General features: G+C 42.0%; 1 protein-coding gene across 1 annotated transcript in view; it reads left to right on the top strand.

The window, feature by feature from the left end:
- LOC126336912 (putative U5 small nuclear ribonucleoprotein 200 kDa helicase) overlaps positions 1-20,866 on the top strand; it is a 120,920-nt gene that overhangs the window by 64,149 nt on the left and 35,905 nt on the right. The window contains exons 14-21 of the mRNA XM_050001042.1: positions 3,006-3,116; positions 4,654-4,785; positions 4,869-5,098; positions 12,201-12,357; positions 12,467-12,573; positions 12,778-12,877; positions 13,146-13,293; positions 14,255-14,414. Of these exons, the coding sequence (XP_049856999.1) occupies positions 3,006-3,116; positions 4,654-4,785; positions 4,869-5,098; positions 12,201-12,357; positions 12,467-12,573; positions 12,778-12,877; positions 13,146-13,293; positions 14,255-14,414 (1,145 nt within the window). The remainder of the gene's footprint in view (positions 1-3,005; positions 3,117-4,653; positions 4,786-4,868; positions 5,099-12,200; positions 12,358-12,466; positions 12,574-12,777; positions 12,878-13,145; positions 13,294-14,254; positions 14,415-20,866) is intronic.

The raw sequence follows: 20,866 nt of genomic DNA, 5'->3' as shown, positions 1-20,866 counted from the left end.
TTCAGGAGCAAAAAACTTCATAAGGCTAGTGACCATTTGTCAGAGTGAAAATAGATTATCAATATATTTAGTGTATCAGATGGAATCCAAAGTGAAATAGGTGCCTCTTACTGAACTATGTGTTTAAAGAATGTTAGAAGTAAAATATATAAAAACATTGTCAAGTACAAAATGAGATTAACTTCACTCAAATGAAAACCAAACAATAACACTAAAGTAGCTCCAAATAAAATACCGTACTGCAACACTGAACATAAAATACACTGCAAAATATATGATTCTGTATGCAGGTTACTGAATGCTCATTTTTCCGCTGCCTAAAAGAAGTCAGTCAGCTGTCTGTGGTGGGTCATTTTAGGCATTTTCCTTCATGCGCATTGTTTCATGCTTATCAGTTTCGACAACTGACTATGATTTGGTTCACTTTGTCACTACATCTGTATATTCATTTTCATTATTTTATCCAATACTTCACAGATACTGGGAGCATCTTCTATTGTTTCTTCTTCTTCATCCTCATCCTCGATCGATTTTACCACATTCATGTCATACAACACCAATAATATTTTTGTTGTCTACGATTGCCGCAATCGGTTAGTCATTGTCGACAGCTGCCCAGCAGTTTCGTGCCTTGAAGTTCAGTATTGCCCTGCAGAACATCATATGGAGACTGGATGTCACTGCTACTGAACTCTATTTTACAACAGTCTTCATCTGTTGCATTTTCTTTTACGGAACATTTCCAGCAATTTCTAACAGTGGTCAGACTAATACTTTGTCCTTCCAGGCCAGCTGAATATATGCCAATTTTCAGATTTACAGATTTCATGATATTTTCTTTCATCATCAGAATTTAGTATTGATGTGAGGAGATCATTGCAACAATGAGCCTTAAATGCTTGTTTGATACCCTGATCCATTGACTGAATTTATACCATTGTGCTTCTAGGCAAAAACAAAGTTTTTAGTTTTCCATCTTTTGACTGCAAACCATCAAGAAGTGGATGAGCTAAACAATGATCAAGGATTAGCAGAGCTTCATCTCTCTGCTTAAGTGATTGCAGGTGCTTTGTCACTGGCGGAAGAAACTCTTCTTGTGCCACTTGATGATGTCACATGTCATGCAGGCATTCTTTGAATACATGTTAGTGAATGTAATGATGACATGGTTACGTGCTTGAAACGTCTTAGGCTTGTACTTTTTCCTTTGTAAAAAAGTTTTGTCTTATGGCTACCTGATATTTGTGCCAGAGAGGCCAGGTAGAGGGGGAATTCTATCTTTCTTCGTTTTGAAAGCACTCTTATTTCCTGAATTTCTTACATCGAGAGTTCTGGTAGGAAGCAGTCCATAATAAAGTTTCGTTTCATCACACTTATGCATGTTATGTCCATTTAAGTTTTCACCTGCCATTATTTACCATAGAATATCAGGAAATTGTGAAGCAGATTCATGATCAGAAGACCTTGTTGCTCCTTCAGTGCTTATTTGGCAAATTCCTTCGCATTTCCACTGAGGACCATTCATCAGAGTCAATGAAATGTTTGCTGCCATGTAGATCAGAGTGAAATTTTTCAGCATGAGCTTTAAGAATCGGTCCAGAAAGTAGCACATTTTTACTTTTTGTGTCATCCTCTTTCTGTCTGTTTAGACATCTTTTTCATTTGTGTTTACAAAACTTCTACGCTTATTCTTTTGTTTCATCCACCTTTCAATTGTTCCTTCGGATGCGACTAAACTGGATTTTGTGTAACCATTCTGTATATACATAATAATTTTCACTTTATCACTCAAAGAATATGCTTTTTTTTCTGGGACACTATAACAACCAAAAAAATGTAGACTCCTAATGAAGTGAGTTATGGTTGTACTCATTTCGATTATTTACAAACATTGTTATGTAGATACGTTGCTGATAGTGTCACAGTGTTAATCATGAAATGTGTGTTCAGGTTTCTGTCCAGTAAAAGCTTTAAAAACTGGCCACAGACACATTACAGAAACACTTAATGTAGATTGTAACAAGATTTTTACATTGTGTTATATCTGAATTTGTAATATATTGGACTTTTACTGTAGTTGTCCTTACCACTCATGATTCACAAATGGTCCAGGAAAGGGGAGAAATTAAAAGGGTACTCAACGTATCCTCTGTTATACATACTGTGATGTGCATTGTGGAACGTAGATGTAAGTGCTGATAAGATGCAATATTATGATCAAATGTTAACTTGTTTTAATGTGAAAATATCCATACAGAGAACCTCTACGCAAGTCTATTTAATGTGAAAATGTCCATGTAGAGAACCAAAGCTGCAGCCTTCCTGATGGATGTTAGGTCTGAGTAAAAATTGTCATTAAAAATGAAACAGTTGAAAAAAGTTTTGGTGTTTTTATTTAAGCTTACACACAACATGAAAAGTAAAGTTGGCACAGATTCCTTCAGCACGTGCAAGAATGTGAGGTAGCCAAATCTGCATATCAGTATGACCCAGTAGCAAGACAAGAATTTAGAATATTTGTGACCTGACAAAGCTGTTCTAGAAGAGAAGAGGAGAAGGGAAGTAGCAGTAAACAGTACCAGGTTAAAAGACCTAAATTTATAGGATTGGAAGGGGGAGTGATGATTATGGTGGTCGTGGTGTTGATGATGGTGGTGGTGAAGATGATGTTGATGACAAAGTGATTATACTATTAAAAGAGCGAAGAATGAAGTTAAAAAATTGTTGCTAGTGTAGAATAGTGCCATGAGAGATTGATATTATAACACGAGAAAAGAAAAAAAAGTTTGCAATAGTTTTTGTTAGACAACACTATATATGTCATGTTTCACAATTGCATAACAATATCATTAAACTTACAGTTCTGAAGCAGTGGAGGAATATGTGGAGTTTTTTGTCATTACATGGTACTTAAAACTGAAATCATTTTGTTAGTATATGTATATGAAAATTCATTTATAATAAATTACATACTTCTGATGATTATTCTGCTCTGCATTTATTAGAACAATGAGCTGAAAGATCTACTGCCATACGGATTTGCCATCCATCATGCTGGGATGACTCGTGTTGACAGAACTCTTGTTGAAGATCTGTTTGCTGATCGACATATTCAGGTAAAATACTGTGCTGAAATTAATAAACTTTTGTATTGTTAGTAGCATGTACCATGCTGTTACAGCTGCATTCAGAAATCAGTAAACGTAGATGAAATGTTGTACACGGTACAAAAACCCGAAAGTATGATAGACAGCAATGCTGAAGAGCAGTTTTTAAGCTATGTCATCCACGAGAAGGTAAGAAGTGACATGGGAGGAGGAGGAGTGAGTTTTAATAGAAGCTGTGAATTCATTCAGAATTTAGTATCCTTAAATTCCAAGTGTCAGCACTTCTTTGTGTTACACATCTTATTTCTGCCTGCACATTTCCCAGTGAGGGGTATCTCTGAAAAGTTTATTTTTCAAACATATGTCAATATGTCTTTGTACATGACACAACATCAATGAATATGTGTATGATTAGAGTTGCAATTTGCTGTGATAGGTAGAATGGTCACAAGAGTGCATTAGTATTGCTCGTGCAGTGTTGTTGCTAGGCCTGGTAGGTTGTATACGGGGCATCAACAGCATCAATATTGAGTGATCACTGTGAAGTTCACGAAGGTGCCACATACTCAAGTGAGGCAGCGTTATCAGCATTTGAAATGGGCCTCATTTGGCCAGCTGATCAGATCATGCAATACCTAGATTTGTGGAGCATTCAGAAACAACAGTAGCCCTATGTTGGACTGTATGGGAACATGTGAGCAGACATTCTGGTTGTCAAGGTTTCAGTCAAACACATCTAACCCTCACAAAGGAGGATCACTGTATTGTGCACCAAGTACATCATAACCCCTTCACATCTCCACCTGCCATGCAAGAACAAGCACAAACCATATTTATTTCTGATAGAGCATGTGTGTGATCAGCTCGGTCATCAACTATGTATCTATGACATCCAGAACCAGTTACAACAGTTGTGGTAAGATTGCCTCAGGGAAGGGTACGACTTTAGACACCCTAGTACTACGCCTTTCCAACTGACTCAGTTGATGCATGGGGGTGGGGTGGGGGGGAGCAACATCATACTGATAAGTGGGCTCATGCTGCCAAGTTCTTTGTAAATTTTACTCAAAATTGTAATCATTGGAACAGTATCACATATCGTCTCAGCTGTGGAGTTTCATTTTATTTCCTGCTCCCCTTCCAGATGCTTCACTTGTTTTGTCAGGCAGTGTATATAACTTAAAAAATTGAAGATTATCACTGTGTTTCCCTTCTGCCAAGAATGTCTTGTCTTTCTCTTAGAATTTTAGTTTCGTATTGCACCAATGCAAAATGCAGAATAGAACAGTAATATTGCTTTAAGATAGAATACTACTCACACAGGGCCTGAAGACAACAGTTTTCGTGTGTGTGTGTGTGTGTGTGTGTGTGTGCGTGCGTGCGTGCGTGCGTGCGTGCTTCTGTCATTCATGCAGGTTACTGTTCATGTTGTGCTAAAAGAAAACAGATATTATACACATTGTTTGTTGCTTCCATTTCTTTTTCTTTCTTACCAACTTCTCCTGTTCATCTGTAGAGCTGTATTCTTTTTATATCAAAATTCCAGGTACTTGTTTCCACAGCAACACTGGCTTGGGGAGTTAATCTTCCTGCTCACACCGTCATTATTAAAGGCACACAGGTTTACAGCCCTGAGAAGGGGCGCTGGGTTGAACTTGGTGCTCTGGACGTGCTCCAGGTAAGACCATAGAACTTTGTCTTGTTCTTAGGCAGGTTAAATGTGTTTGCTATATTTATAATTGTGTTTAACTTTTTCCGCAGATGTTGGGACGTGCTGGGAGACCACAGTATGACACCAAGGGTGAGGGTGTTCTGATAACGAATCACAGTGAACTTCAGTACTATTTGTCACTTTTGAATCAACAGCTACCTATAGAGTCACAAATGATCAGCAAATTACCTGACATGTTGAATGCTGAGATTGTTCTTGGCACAATACAGAATGTCAAAGATGCTGTAACATGGCTGGGATACACATATTTGTATATAAGGTCAGTAATCATCATCATCTCCTCCTCCTCCCCCCTCCGCCTCCCCCTCCTGCTCTTCCTCTTCTTCTTCTTCTTCTTCTTCTTCTTCTTCTTCTTCTTCTTCTCCAGTTTTCAGCCCCTGGCTTGGTTAGCTTGGATCAGAAGTCCCTCCATCTTTTCCTGTCCTCCCACCATTCTTCCCTCTCCTCTCTTCCACAATCTTCACCTCTCTTCTTCACACATTACTTCTCTCCAACTCTGCCTCCACCTCTTGGTCTTTCTCGTGGTCTTGTGTCTTGTGGTCATTTCATGAGGTTGTCATGGCTTCCTACCAACCTTCACTCTTGTAACACTTCCATACTATTGTAACCCTATCTCTCTTGCAATCTCTTATGTGGGCATCTCTTTTATTATTTTTCCCATCATTTTGTTCCTTACACTATCCCAGACTAGGCAACATTTGGTGACCCCCCCAGGCGTGATTCACCTGCTTACTTCAGTTCATGGGCAGTTTCATCACAGTGTGATAGCAACACTCATAGTGCATTAAGTTAAAACTATATCATATGTGACACTAATGTTTGTGGGGCAATTCACCAATATCAATGGCACTCCTTTGCCAACACGCCATGTGTGTAAACTACGTTTTAAAACATGTCATTGAGAGCACATTCAATTTATGTTCACCCAGAATTTCTACTGTGGTCTGGATTGAAACCAATTGGGGGCTGGATGTGGGCCTCTGGCGGCCCACCTATGCTCTGTCTGTCTTTGAAATGTCATCTCTCAACCCTGTGTCCTGCTCATGTGCTTCTCTTCAATATCCACATTTCCAGTGCAAAGACCATGCAGGGTAGCCACTTAATCTGAGGTGCATTGCCACAGTTCGCTCAGTTCCCCCCATCGGTGGTTTGAGCCCTCCCTTGGACATGGCTGTGTGTGCTGTCCTTAGCGTAAGTTAGTTTAAGTTGGATTGAGTAGTGTGTAAACCTAGGGACCGATGACCTCAGTAATTTGGTCCCACAGGACTGGAGGGGGCAGGGGGGAGGGGGAAGCAACATCATGGATGTGTGGTGTCTCGTATGAAGCCCCATAAATGTTGATGCTGTGCAAGTTACAGTGGTAATGAATCATCATTGATCGGTGTGAAACTTTGCCCCATCATTGAGGGTTGGTTGTCAGTGTGTGCAGATAATACTTTATAGTCTTGAGCTTCATCCTCATAAACTTCTGTCTGTTCAACAACTGAACTGAAACTTCATAATTTTGTGTGCATATACCTGTTGGTTAAATCAGTGATTATGCTAACTTAAATGAAAATTTTTGGATATCAGTTGAAGGCCATTTTAATCTAAGTGGTCACGTGAATAAGCAAAACAAATGTTACTGGGCACAAATAAATCCTGTTGCATTTCACCAGCATCCATTATACAGTGGTACTGTGCCGTGTGCACTGTCCTGTCTCCTGGTGACAGGCCCTTCTTTGAAAGTTAAGGAGGCTTTGCTGGCAGTTTGTTGACTGAACGTTATTTCAAGAAAAAAACATTTTTGGCTACAAGGCTCCATTCTCTTCAAAATTTTGACATTCAGCACATCTGGTTTCCACAAAATGAAACCATGTCATACACTGCCTGACTATCTATGGTTGCAGTGACCTATTTTTTTGGGGATCACTTAATTGGAGGAAATGCTGACATTGCGTGGCTGTCCAAATCTCCAGACATGTCAGTCTGTGACTGCTTTTTATGGGAACAGCAGAAGATAGTTGTGCAGCATGCTAGACCAACAAGCCTTGTCCAGCTCAAGAACAGATTAAAGAAAGCATTGCCAACATCCCAGAGTACACACTGTGCTGTTATTTTTGCAAAATCTTTTTTCTGTGTGCCAACCTGTAAATGGTATTCCTTACCTATCAGTCATGGAGTTGAAATTGGAGTCTTTTAAAATTGTGATTGCAGTTTAATGGGAATCAGTCCCTTAACCAAATTGTAGTAACACTGTTCACATTTTACATCGCACTTCACTTAGTGTAGACCGGGACTGTGTCCTAGGCATGCCCGATGTTAACTGACTGGGCACGGCCCGTGCTGCCTGAGTTGTTGTTGTTGTTGTTGTTGTTGTTGTTGTTCCGCCGGCAGAGGTCGCGTCCGAATTCTCACGTGCCCTCTGGTGGACAGGACTCTACTTGCGGTAACTACCGTCTGTGACGCATCGTGCCGATGTGCGCCTCTCACGATCTTTCTGATGGCTACTGCACTCCTCCTCCTTCGGGGGGTGAAGCTACTGTGACCCACTGCATCGGAAGGTGGAGTGTCGGGCAGGAGCAATGACCTGCACATCCATTGGAAGGCTGGAGTCAAGGGGATCTGCCAACCCTCGAGCTGGAACCTTTGAATACAGCTGGAAGTGACACACACGAAGAGGCCCGCGTCGTCCCTCCACCGGAGCCCAGGACAGAACGGGAGACAAGCCTTCGAACTCCGGATCCTGATCCACCTCAGGAGGGGCACGACCCAGTGGCGAGGACGATGGGGAAGGGACGACCACAGGTGAACCAGCCTCCTGAGAAACCGGACCTGCGAGGGGGCCCGGCTCGCCCTGGGGCATCTCTAACGATGTTGATGCCGGTGCTGGAGCTACTGGAGGCTGCCAAGGCTGAGAACAAGCCGGGTCCCCCACCTGCAAGGTATAGAGCCGGCAGCCATTTCGGCGCAGGACCACCGCTGGTATCCAATGTGGATTGCGACCAAACCCATGTGCCCAGACCGAAATACTCAGTGGAAAGGCAGGTACTCCGTTTTGCGAAGACTGGCGAGGACCAGGCTGGAGGAGGTGCAGCAGAGTCCTAGGTTGGCGCCTGTGGAGGAGCTGTGCGGGGCTGCGTTCTCCCATTGGTGTGGTCCGGTATGCCGTCAGGAAAAACGTCAATGCCTCCTCCACAGGAAATTCATGCACATACTTTTTCATCTGCGTCTTAAATGTGCGCACCATGCTCTCGGCTTCCCCATTCGATTGTGGATGAAAGGGGGGAGAGCAAACATGCCAAATACCTAAGCACCTACAAAAATCCTGGAAGGTCTGCGAAATAAACTGCGGTCCATTGTCCGAGACCAGTGTGATTGACAGACCTTCCACAGAAAATATTTTAGCTAGGTCCTGGATTGCAACTTCTGAAGTGGTTGAGGAGCAGCAAACCACATATGGGAATCGGGAATAAGCATCAATGACAATGAGCCAAAAGCCATTGAGAAACAGGCCCGCAAAATCGATGTGAACACGTTCCCATGCTTGGGTTGCCGGCGGCCATGAAGAGAACGCTGCCCTGGGAGATGCCTGTTGGCTCGCACACTGGGAACAGGCGGCCACCAAGTGCTCAATTTCTCTGTCAATACCGGGCCAGTACACATGTCTGCGAGCCAAGGTTTTAGTACGGGAAACACCCCAGTGCCCCTCATGTAATAACGTGAGGGCCTCCCTTCGTAAACTTGTAGGAATAACCATGTGAGGAGCTGTATCATCGGTAGCCAGAAGGAGAACTCCTTCCAAGACCGAGAGGCAGTCTTGTAGAATAAAATAATTACGAAGAGGGTCCGAGGCCCGGCCTGGAGGGCGGGATGACCACCCCTGCTGAATGGCTGAATGAGGCAAACTACTTGCCGGAGAACCGGGTCAGCTGCCGTTTCCCTGGCGACTCTAGAACTAGTGATCGGTAAGCTATCAACCGCTTGGCGGGATGCCACATCAAAATGAAAACACATAATCTCCTCTCGATCAAACTTAGGATCCGGGCCCACCGGAAGACGGGAAAGAGCGTCGGCGTTGGCATGCTGTCCGGTAGGGCGAAAATGAATGTCATAATGGTAGTTAGAGAGGAACAAGGCCCAGCACTGTAGTCTGTGGGCCGCCCTATCCAGAATCTGAGAGGCGGAGCCAAATAACGATATTAATGGCTTATGGTCAGTGACTAACTGAAACTTCGTGTCATACAAGAAAGGGTGAAACTTGGTAACAGCGTAGACAATGGCCAAAGCCTCTTTTTCCACCTGGGAGTAATGGGCCTGCGCGGGACTAAGAGTTTTAGATGCAAACGCCAGTGGTTGCTCGGAACCATCCACGTTGCGATGGGCCATCAAGTGGTATCTGATGATAAGCCTCCAAAAGATCGATTTTCGAAAAATATTGGCCTTCCTCCACGGCGGAGAACAATTCATCAGCACGAGGCAAAGGGTAGGTGTCCACCACCAATTGGGAATGAACGGTGGCCTTGAAATCGCCACAAAGGCGTAATTTTCCCGAGGGTTTCCTGACAATAACGAGTGGAGAAGCCCACTCACTAGAAGAAATGGGAAGAACGACCCCTAGGGCTGTCAGCCGGGTTAGCTCTTCTTTTACCTGAAGGCGGAGAGCCAAGGGGATCTGCCTCGCGCGTGGAAAAGGCGGGCAAGCCGACGCCTTCAACGTTAAATGAGCTTCAAAGTCTGAAACATGCCTCAGGCCCTCCTCAAAGATATCTGGAAAGTCTGAGATCAAAGTTTCCAATGATTGATGGGTAACGTCTTCGGAGACCAACTGTATGGTGTCAGCGATAGAAAAACCGAAAGCTTGAAAGGCATCCAGGCCTAAAAGCTTAGCGGAGCTCGCATCACTGACAACAATAAAAGTAATAGGCCGAGTGACTGATTTTTAAGTCATGTCGGTAGTGAATTGACCCAGTAGGGGAATGATCTATTTGCCATAGCCGCATAGACACTGGTAAACTGGCACTAACGGGAGCAATCCAAGGTCAGAATAAGTTTGTGCATTCAACAATGAAACTGCTGCGCCCGTATCTACTTGCAGTTGTAACCGGCGCAACCGAACCGACACCTCGATAAAGAGTTTGCGTGCTGATGCGTCGGGAGCCTGGCCCGATGAAACTTCCTTAATGTCAACGTCCATGTCCTCTGTATCTGCTTCCTTCGAGTCTTTTGAGGCTGAGCAGCAATCTGTAGCAATGTGACCTTTTTTATTACATTTGCGACAAACGGCCCAATGCTGGGGGCACTCTGACCGATCATGATGTATATAGGATGGCAAAAGGGGCCAGTGGCCGGAATTCTGTCTATGCACCAAGCGGGAGCAGCCGCAACGGCCGGATTGTACCGCTCGCACGTCATCCACCCTATACACAGTGGACGCGGACACACCACCCTGAACTGCCACGACGTCGCATCACGCTTCGAACTGTTGACCTGCGGCGTGAGAGACTTCATACGATTGAGCAATGGACAGGACTTCCTCAAGGGAAGGGGCTTCTAACTGCAGGGCTCATTGCCGGATCTCCATATCAGGGGCCGAATGAACAAAGACGTCGCGTACCATAACGTGGGAATATGACTCTCGCGACTGCTCCGTGACAAAATGACACTTGCGACTAATACCATGGAGGGTAGCAGCCCATGCCCGATAAGACTGATGGGGCTGTTTCTTGCATTGATAGAACTCGACCCTAGCTGCCACAACATGTGTGCAGCGGCGATAATATGAAGACAGCAATGAACACAATGCGTCAAAAGACAAGGACGAGGGTTCCTGCAAGGCGCTAGCTGCCGCAAAACTTGATACAGCGTGGGCGATATCCAAGACAAGAAGAGAGCACGACATACCTCCGCATCGGCAACATGAAATGCCTGGTAATGCTGCCGAAGGCGATGTTCATATGCGTCCCAATCCTCCACCGTCTCGTCATATGTGGGAAAGGGAGGAGGGAACAGTGCTGGCGCAGACTGCGTGGAGAGCAACACCGGAAGCACTTGTTTCATGGTGGCCATTAGCTCCGTCTGCTGCTCAACCAAACCCCGCACTAAAACCTCGATGCCATGGATAAGCTGCGAAACCGGAACGACGACGCAACACACGAAAGAACGACCCTACTCGTCATCAATTGTGTAGTAACACTGTTCACGTTTTACGTCTCACTTCACTTAGCGTAGACCGGGACTGTGTCCTAGGCATGCCCGATGTTAACTGACTGGGCATGGCCCGTGGTGCCTGAATTGTTGTTGTTGTTGTTGTTGTTCCGCGGCAGAGGTCGCGTTCAAATTCTCACGTGCCCTCTGGTGGACGGGACTCTACTAGCGGCAACTACCGTCCGTGACGCGCCGTGCCGATGTGCACCTCCCACAATCTTTCTGATGGCTACTGCACAAATGCATTTTGCATTTCTTTTCTTTTCATGGCTAAGGTTTTTTAGTAGTTCAGCAAATTGAGATACAAAAAAAATTACTTTATAGAGGAATGTAATGTGTGTACAGAGCATTAGTTGTTACTGGATTTTACTAACACTTTGAAGTTTTTTAGGGATTGGATCTGAAACAGTGTGTAATACCTGGCACGAGAGTCTTCATACAGGGATCATCTAAGCCAGGAGTAAAATATGCAGCATTTGGTATTCTGTTAGTGATGCTTGGCAGATTTAATTTTGATGTGTTTAGACAGATGTTCAATTTCCTGACTGCTTTAAAAAAAATGATTTTTTCCTGTTTGAGCCATATTAAGGTGGTAATTATTGGTCTGGATCTTTCCTAATGAAGTTATAATTTAGGATGGGAATGCAGAATTGCAGATAGGCACAACAAAATGACTCAAAAAATCCGCTTTCAGCCAACAAGGCCTTCATCAGAAATAGACAACCCACAGAGAAACGCAACTCACTCTCATGTGGCTACAGTCTCGTGGTCATGTGTGTGAGTTGTGTTTGCGTGACTGTATGTGTGTATGTCGTCTATTTCTGAAAAGGCTTTATTGGTCGAAAGCTCACTTTCTGACAGTCATTTTGTTGTGCCTGTCTGCCAGTCATCATCCCCGCTATATGGTGAGTAGCAACTATCCTTTTGATAATTCCAGTCACAAAGTGTTACCCAACAAGTTTCCCAAGCCAGCCAAACATGGGGTCTTTACGTATTTATATCAATACATACAACTTAGAGGAAAGTATCTGAGTATATTTGACAACCCCTCTTTTTTTATAAATATGGGAATTTGCATATCTCTCTCAAAATTATTAGGAATGAATCTTATATTTACTTTGTTGTTATTTTAAATAGTTAAATTGCGAAAATTATAATTCAGTGGTTTGTTTTAGGCTTTTACGAGCTCCAACTCTGTATGGTATCTCCCATGATACAGTGAAGGAAGATCCACTACTTGTGCAACACAGGGCAAATCTCATCCACACGGCAGCTTTACATTTGGATCGTAGTGGTCTTATAAAATATGATAGGAAAACCGGTCACTTTCAGGTATACCCCTATAATTTTCTTCACTAAAATATACTGTAAATATGACATATCAAAGGACCTGGATGTTTAAATGAGACAATGAATAGTAATTTTGTACTATGTTTTGCAGGTAACTGAACTTGGTCGAATTTCAAGTCATTACTATTGTACACATGAAACGATGTCAACATATAATCAGCTTCTAAAGCCAACCCTCAGTGAAATTGAACTTTTCAGGTAATTCTACTCACGTATGTGAGGTTTATGATTATTGGCAATTTATAACCATTTTGAACTACTGTTGGGGGAGTAGAGAAAAAAACATGTTTTATACTGTTTGCAGAATTACAGTGGCATGCTTCCCGATTCATGATTGCTGTTACATAACTGTCACACAGTTGTCGATTTTGACACATTTTAATGGGATAACTTTTCTTTTAGGGTGTTTTCTTTGTCTGGAGAGTTCAAGAATATCACAGTTCGTGAAGAAGAGAAACTGGAATTACAAAAGCTCATGGAACGAGTACCCATCCCAATTAAGGTATGTTTTACATTATTTCAATGAAGAACTCGGCACATAAGAAGAAGAATCATTTGAAAAGATAAATCACTGCATTTTATATGTGTAATGTATTGTAGTACATGCTTTTCTTCACATAATATTTTGTGTAGTGTGATTTGAGTTAGTGAAACTCCATATTTAATATAAAAAGGTTTCAAATGCGTCTTTGAATTCCAGTATAATCACTGAATTGTATTTGGTGTTATTATATGCATTTTAATATGTCTGATTTTTTTAATGTACACAGGAGAGCATAGAAGAACCTAGTGCAAAAGTTAATGTGCTCCTGCAAGCATACATATCTCAGCTGAAACTTGAAGGATTTGCTTTAATGTCAGATATGGTGTATGTTACACAGTCAGCTGCACGGCTGATGCGTGCTATTTTTGAAATAGGTAATTTTCTGTGATGTTTATTGTATTTTAGTGTCATATTTTCAGAATTTAGAAATATTTTCCATCAGTATTCGTATCTCTTTCTACAACTTCTCCCACCATGAATCTGAAACATGTAATTATGGCACCTTTTTTTAATTTCTGTTTCACTCTTTCATGTAAAGTACATTTTTTTGTACTTTTTACCTATCCCTGTCACCGAGCGAGGTGGCGCAGACGGTTCAATCCCGTCTCCAACCATCCTGATTTAGGTTTTCCATGATTTCCCTAAATCGCTTCAGGCAAATGCCGGGATGGTTCCTTTGAAAGGGCATGGCCGATTTCCTTCCCAATCCTTCCCTAACCCGAGCTTGCGCTCTGTCTCTAATGACCTCGTTGTCGAGGGGACGTTAAACACTAGTCACCACCACCACCACCACCTATCCCTGTCAGGATTTGCATTCTCGAAACTACTTCTATTTTTTCATTCATTAGTCATTTTCTTGAAGAACTGACAACATTTGTTTTGTGTTTGTATTTTGCGTATCACCTTTGGCTACTGTGAATTTATTCTTGTATCGTTATGTATTATTACCGGTGTAACTTGTAGAAATCGGGCATCTGCAGTTCTTTGTGACTTGTCTGTAACATAATTGGATAATTATTCTTTTGTTGTGCCTCCTTTATTCATACTATCTTCTTAATGTATTATTTGAAACTGTTAATTAATGCATATATTTCCTCTCAGCAATTCATTATTGCCAGATCTGTTTCCTACTACTGTGCATTATTTTCTCATGCTGCATTTAATTTACAGTTTCACCATGAATTTTCTGAATCTGCTTACATCTCCTTCCCCCTTCCCCTCCCCCCTTTCTTGAACTGGATCTGTATTAGAAAATTGTGCCAAGAATTGATGTCTTCATAACAAAAAATACATTTTTTTTATGTGTGAAAACCTAATTACGTATTTGATTTTTAGTGTTGTACCGAGGATGGGCACAGTTGGCAGATAAAGCTTTGTCGTTATGTAAGATGGTTGACAGGCGAATGTGGCAGTCTATGTCACCTCTTAGACAGTTCCGTAAAATGCCTGAAGAAATAGTAAAAAAAATTGAGAAGAAAAATTTCCCCTGGGAGAGGTAAGTTAATTTTGCTAAATCCACAATTTGTGCTGTCACTACCCTCCCCCTCCCCCCCCAGCCCCCCCCTCCTCTCTCTCTCTCTCTCTCTCTCTCTCTCTCTCTCTCTCTTTCTCTCTCTGTGTGTGTGTGTGTGTGTGTGTGTGTGTATGTGAGAGAGAGAGAGAGAGAGAGAGAGAGAGAGAGAGAGAGAGAGAGAGAGAGTGCTTTTCTGAGAAAAGCCTTGCAGGATCAGTGTAATCAAAAAATGAAAGTAAGAAGTTTGTATAAGTTCCTTTTTCAGGAGGGAAGAGCTTTTTTATATTTTTCTAAGGTGTGGAGAGATGCTGGTGCTTTCTTGCATATTGTAGTTATGTGCTCATCACATTTTAGATTTTTGTCTCTTATTACTCCTCGACTCTTTGCTGAAGGAGAGAAGTTGCTGTTTTTCCCATTTAGTGATAAAGCTGGTAGGGATTCCCAATATTTCAGGCTAATAAGCCTAGAATGACCAACCAATGGTGCTTGGGTTTTGGATGGGTTGAGCTTTATCCCTGTATCTTGCACCCATTTCGATAGTGTACACAGGTTGGTATTGAGACTCCCAAGTGCTGTCTCTAGGTTTATTGGTTGCACTTAGATAAAACTGGAAATCATCAGTGTACATTTGGTATTTGCAGAAGAACAACATGGATGACACATCATTAATGTACAATGAAAAGAGTGTAGGACCTTATACCAAACTCTGGTGAACACCTGATACTACATGCCTCCATTGTGACTTTGTGGAGTTGATTATGACGCATTGTTGGCGAGCCACCAGACCTGAGTGAAACTATTGCATTGTTCTTAGCGAGAAATTTAGGCTGCTAAGTTTGGCAAGTAAAATACCGAAGTCAACAGTGTCAAAGGCTTTGCTGACATCTAAGAAGCACATGAGAGTTTCCTCTTGTGCATCCATAGCAAGCATCTGGCATCTGTTACCTTTATTAAGGCAGATGTGCTGTGATTTTTTATGCAAGTCTGATTGGTATTCATCTAGTAGGCTGGTTGAGGTAGTTTGTTTACTGGTGGTGCACTATGTATTCTAAGGCTTAGACAGTGCAGTAAGAATGGAAATAACTCAGTAATTGAAGGGTGCTGTGGCAATGTCCTTTTTAGGTAGTGGCATAATTAGTCCTTGGTTCCTGGCCTCAGGGAAAACCCTTGTGGTTAAGGAGTGGTTGAATATCCTTGTTACAGGGATCAGTAGTGAGTCAGTAATAAGCTTCATCATTTGGACTGTGATGCCATTGTGTCCAGTAGATGGTTTGATACACAATGACCTTTTTGATGGCATTGCAAGTCACATGCATTAGAATTTTTTGTGGCTACAGTCCCTACTCCCATGAAAAGTAATCAATGAGACTCCATTTCATTTGTTTTATAGTTGTGGTTACAGATAATGTGAAGCTGCAGCTTTTACTATGCCTATACCAAGACCATGCAGATTTTTCCATAGACCGGTTGGTCTATTTCTGTTGTCAGTCAAGGTATTGGCATGCCCGAGTTGTGCATTTCTCACAGCTTGACTGGTTCTGTTCTGCTTGAAAATGATATGAAAATTTTGTGTGGCCAATGTGCAGCATCTCTGAGATTCATGAGCTGTTTCAGGTTTTTAGTTAGCCAAGCAGTACGTTTCCTTCGTACTTTTCTGGTCTTTAAAGGGCTATATTTATCAATTTATCATACAGTTGAGTACGTTTGTTAGCAAATACATGAAGCTTTTTGTTCATGTCCAAGAATGGAGTAGAAGACATCCCCCGAACTATTTCTTGTGCCTCAGTTACAAGTTCAGATAAATTAGTGATTCTGACATCTCGGTGAGTAGTCTGTTGCGGTTCTTTCTGCGACATTCTACTAAGTATGTCATGAAAATTGTGTCTGGCATGCCAGTGGAGATATTTGAGAGGTAAAAATTACTCTGTTTGGGGTTTTTATTGAAACTGTTATCTGTGAGAGTGCACTACTGTTTGTATGTTGGGTGGGAGCAAACTGAAATAGACATGTTTTCAAGAAGAAAGCATCCACTTAAATTTCATACTGGGTGGCCTATTGTGTAGAAAATTTATGTTAATGTCACCAGCTATAATTATATGCTCGTATCTCGATTTGAGACTTGAAGAAGCAGTATCGAAAGATGCAGATTGCCTACTTGAGGAGATTTGTAGAGGATATGTATCAGGTACTTTCTGTTATGGGATCTGATCTCTGTGAACATACATTCTACTTGTTTATCTTCATTATTGTTGGATGTATGTAGCGCAGTAGGTGATAAATTAGAGTATATGTATGTTCCTGCTCCAACCTCTCTTTGGTTATATTTGTCTTGTTTTAGAAAGATGTAGCTGTCTAGATGAACTGAAATAGTGGGAATACTTGGTTTGAATCAGCTCTATTACAGACGTATTGCATGAATGTCTATGTCTTGAAATATATGATGAAACTCATCAATATGAGCTGGCAGAGATTGGGCATTTTCGTGTGCAATATGTAGCTTGTGCATGCAGGTGCAAAGCTTACAAGGATGCCACTACTAGACATTAGTGTCTCTGGGCCAGTGAGAGTTGGGGAACAATGTATACCTGAGCACTCTGTGGTGGGGGAGGTTCTCGGAAGAGAAAAGCAGCAGATATCTTCAGGAAGAAGGGAGGTATTGGACCAGTCGTTGAACAGGCAGCTGGAGAGAGGAGTATTGAATGCAAGATAAACAGAATAAAAATATGGGTTATTATTAATGGTTCTAATGATGATTAACAACAGTAATATGATAAAATTGCTAAATAAAAATGAAAGTAAGATGGTAAATTAATCTCATGAATCAGAGTCCTCTGAGAGTAGTGAAATAATGAGTTAGATTGGTTTTGTAAGAATGAGAATTCAACAGAAAATTTATAATGAATACTAAAACTAAAACGAAACAAACAAGTGATAATAGCAGGAAACTGTTTTAAGGTAAGCGTTGCAAAAATAAATTGTTTCTCCTCAAAATAGACACAAAGATAAACACAAACAAGTTCCTAAAGCACAGGCATTCAAGTTCATCTCCATTGCATACTGATCTTTTCCCATTTTCGGTCTTAACCATTATTCTGACATTGTTTCTCCACACCTTTTGTAGCCCTTCTTCAAAACAGCACTTCTTACTGTGTTATTGAAATAAACTGAAGGAGAAACAGTGTATTCTAGTATAGACTCTTTGTTCTTTATCACACTTTCAAAACTTCTTAGTGCTCTAGCCCAATGAGCTGGGGAGAGAAGTTTCAAAGTTACAGCTGAATTCCATACTTTTCTTTCTGCTTTGATTCGAACAGAGCATGAGCATCATATATGTTTTGAATATTTTCTTACTGAACTGGAATAGCTCCTGTGGCGCAGTGGTTAGCACACTGGACTCGCATTCGGGAGGACGACGGTTCAATCCCGTCTCCGGCCATCCTGATTTAGGTTTTCCGTGATTTCCCTGTATCGTTTCAGGCAAATGCCGGGATGGTTCCTTTGAAAGGGCACTGCCGATTTCCTTTCCAATCCTTCCCTAACCCGAGCTTGCGCTCCGTCTCTAATGACCTCGTTGTCGACGAGACGTTAAACACTAACCACCACCACCACCACCACCACCACCACCACCACTACCACTGGAATAGCTCCTGGATTACATCTACATCTACATCTACATCCATACTCCGCAAGCCACCTGACAGTGTGTGGCGGAGGGTACCCTGAGTACCTCTATCGGTTCTCCCTTCTATTCCAGTCTCGTATTGTATGTGGAAAGAAGGATTGTCGGTATGCTTCTGTGTGGGCTCTAATCTCTCTGATTTTATCCTCATGGTCTCTTCGCGAGATATACGTAGGAGGGAGCAATATACTGCTTGATTCTTTGGTGAAGGTATGTTCTCGAAACTTTAACAAAAGCCCGTACCGAGCTACTGAGCGTCTCTCCTGCAGAGTCTTCCACTGGAGTTTATCTATCATCTCCGTAACACTTTCGCGATTACTAAATGATCCTGTAACGAAGTGCGCTGCTCTCTGTTGGATCTTCTCTATCTCTTCTATCAACCCTATCTGGTGCGGATCCCACACTGCTGAGCAGTATTCAAGCAGTGGGCGCACAAGCGTAGTGTAACCTACTTCCTTTGTTGTCGGATTGCATTTCCTTAGGATTCTTCCAATGAATCTCAGTCTGGCATCTGCTTTACCGACGATCAACTTTATATGTTCATTCCATTTTAAATCACTCCTAATGCGTACTCCCAGATAGTTTATGGAATTAACTGCTTCCAGTTGCTGACCTGCTATTTTGTAGCTAAATGATAAGGGACCTATCTTTCTATGTATTCGCATGACATTACACTTGTCTACATTGAGATTCAATTGCCATTCCGTGCACCATGCGTCAATTCGCTGCAGATCCACCTACATTTCAGTACAATTTTCCATTGTTGCAACCTCTCGATACACCACAGCATCATCTGCAAAAAGCCTCAGTGAACTTCCGATGTCGTCCACCAAGTCATTTGAATAGCAACGGTCCTATGACACTCCCCTGCGACACACCTGAAATCACTCTTACTTCGGAAGACTTCTCTCCATTGAGAATGACATGCTGCGTTCTGTTATCTAGGAACTCTTCAATCCAATCACACAATTGATCTGATAGTCCGTATGCTCTTACTTTGTTCATTAAACGACTGTGGGGAACTGTGTCAAACGCCTTGCGGAAGTCAAGAAACACGGCATCTACCTGTGAACCCGTGTCTAAGGCCCTCTGATTTTCGTGGACGAATAGCGCGAGCTGGGTTTCACACGACCGTCTTTTTCGAAACCCATGCTGATTCCTACAGAGTAGATTTCTAGTCTCCAGAAAAGACATTATACTCGAACATAATACGTGTTCCAAAATTCTACAACTGATCGACGTTAGAGATATAGGTCTATAGCTCTGCACATCTGTTCGACGTCCCTTCTTGAAAACGGGGATGACCTGTGCCCCTTTCCAATCCTTTGGAACGCTACGCTCTTCTAGAGACCTACGGTACACCGCTGCAAGAAGGGGGACAAGTTCCTTCGCGTACTCTGTGTAAAATCGAACTGGTATCCCATCAGGACCAGCGGCCTTTCCTCTTTTGAGCGATTTTAATTGTTTCTCTATCCCTCTGTCGTCTATTTCGATATCTACCATTTTGTCAACTGTGCGACAATCTAGAGAAGGAAGCACACTGCAGTCTTCCTCTATGAAACAGCTTTGGAAGAAGACATTTAGTATTTCGGCCTTTAGTCTGTCATCCTCTGTTTCAGTACCATTTTGGTCACAACTCATAAATCTGAAGACAGCAGTTTACCGATATTGGGAACTGTTAGTTATTTAATGCTGAAATTGAATCTTGGTTTATGTTCTCAAGGTTGTGGTATGCATATGACCTTAAAATGGCCATTCCTTCCCTGTTGTACAAACTGCAGCTAGTAACAGCTTTATCTGCCGAAGTCAATTTCCCTGACTTTACTGTGCAACAAATCATAGAGAAAATGTCGCATTTTGTGGTACACTAATTAAACTGCATGTTTTTGTAGTACAGAAGTAAAACTATGAAAACCACCAAATATGCCACTTTAATTTTGCAAACATGTACATCAACATGGAGCTTCATTTTTCTTCTGTAATTTAGTTGGGGTACACTACAGATGAAACTGTCACCATAGACTTCATTTCACAGAATAATAAAAATAATATTGGGCAAATAATGCACTAGACTTTCTCAGTGTTCTGTTCTACAGCCGGATACAAACTCATGATGTCACGTGTCCTGTGCTGTGATTGTTAGTTAGAGGCATACCAAGCAAGTGTCACATTTATTTGTATTTGGCAGTTTCTGTATTCACACTTACGTCTTATGAAAATGTATAGTTTAATTCAAACAATGGAAAATCCAGGATGGAATGTAATTATATTATGAAAAGGAAAGTTGAAACTCACCATATAGCAGAGATGCTGAGTCACAGATAGGCACAACAAAAAGACTGTCACAAGATAAGCTTTCGGCCAACATAGCCTCTGTTGAAAATAGTGGCTTCAGTTGCCAGAAACTGCAGTTGTGTGTGTGTGTGTGTGTGTGTGTGTGTGTGTGTGTGTGGGCCCGCGCTCGAGCACACTGGGGCATGTGTGTCATCTGTTTTCGACGAAGGCCATGTTGGCCAAAAGCTTATATTGTGACAGTCTTTTTGTTGTGCCTATCCGCAGCTCAGCATCTCTGCTATGTGGTAAGTAGCAGCTTTACCTTTCATAATATTATGCAGTTTAATTGAGGCACAAATTAAAGATCTCTGCAAAATGCATAGTTTTTGGAACAATTTACTGTGCAAAAGTTGCAGCAAATATAATGCTGTGGATAAAACTACTACCTCTGTTCCATGTTAGAATGGTACTTTTGAAACAC

Source organism: Schistocerca gregaria, chromosome 2 (genome assembly GCF_023897955.1).
Source record: "Schistocerca gregaria isolate iqSchGreg1 chromosome 2, iqSchGreg1.2, whole genome shotgun sequence".
Taxonomy (NCBI): domain Eukaryota; kingdom Metazoa; phylum Arthropoda; class Insecta; order Orthoptera; family Acrididae; genus Schistocerca; species Schistocerca gregaria.
The sequence above is the reverse complement of the archived record's forward strand: the minus strand, read 5'-3'. Positions and strand labels throughout refer to the sequence as shown.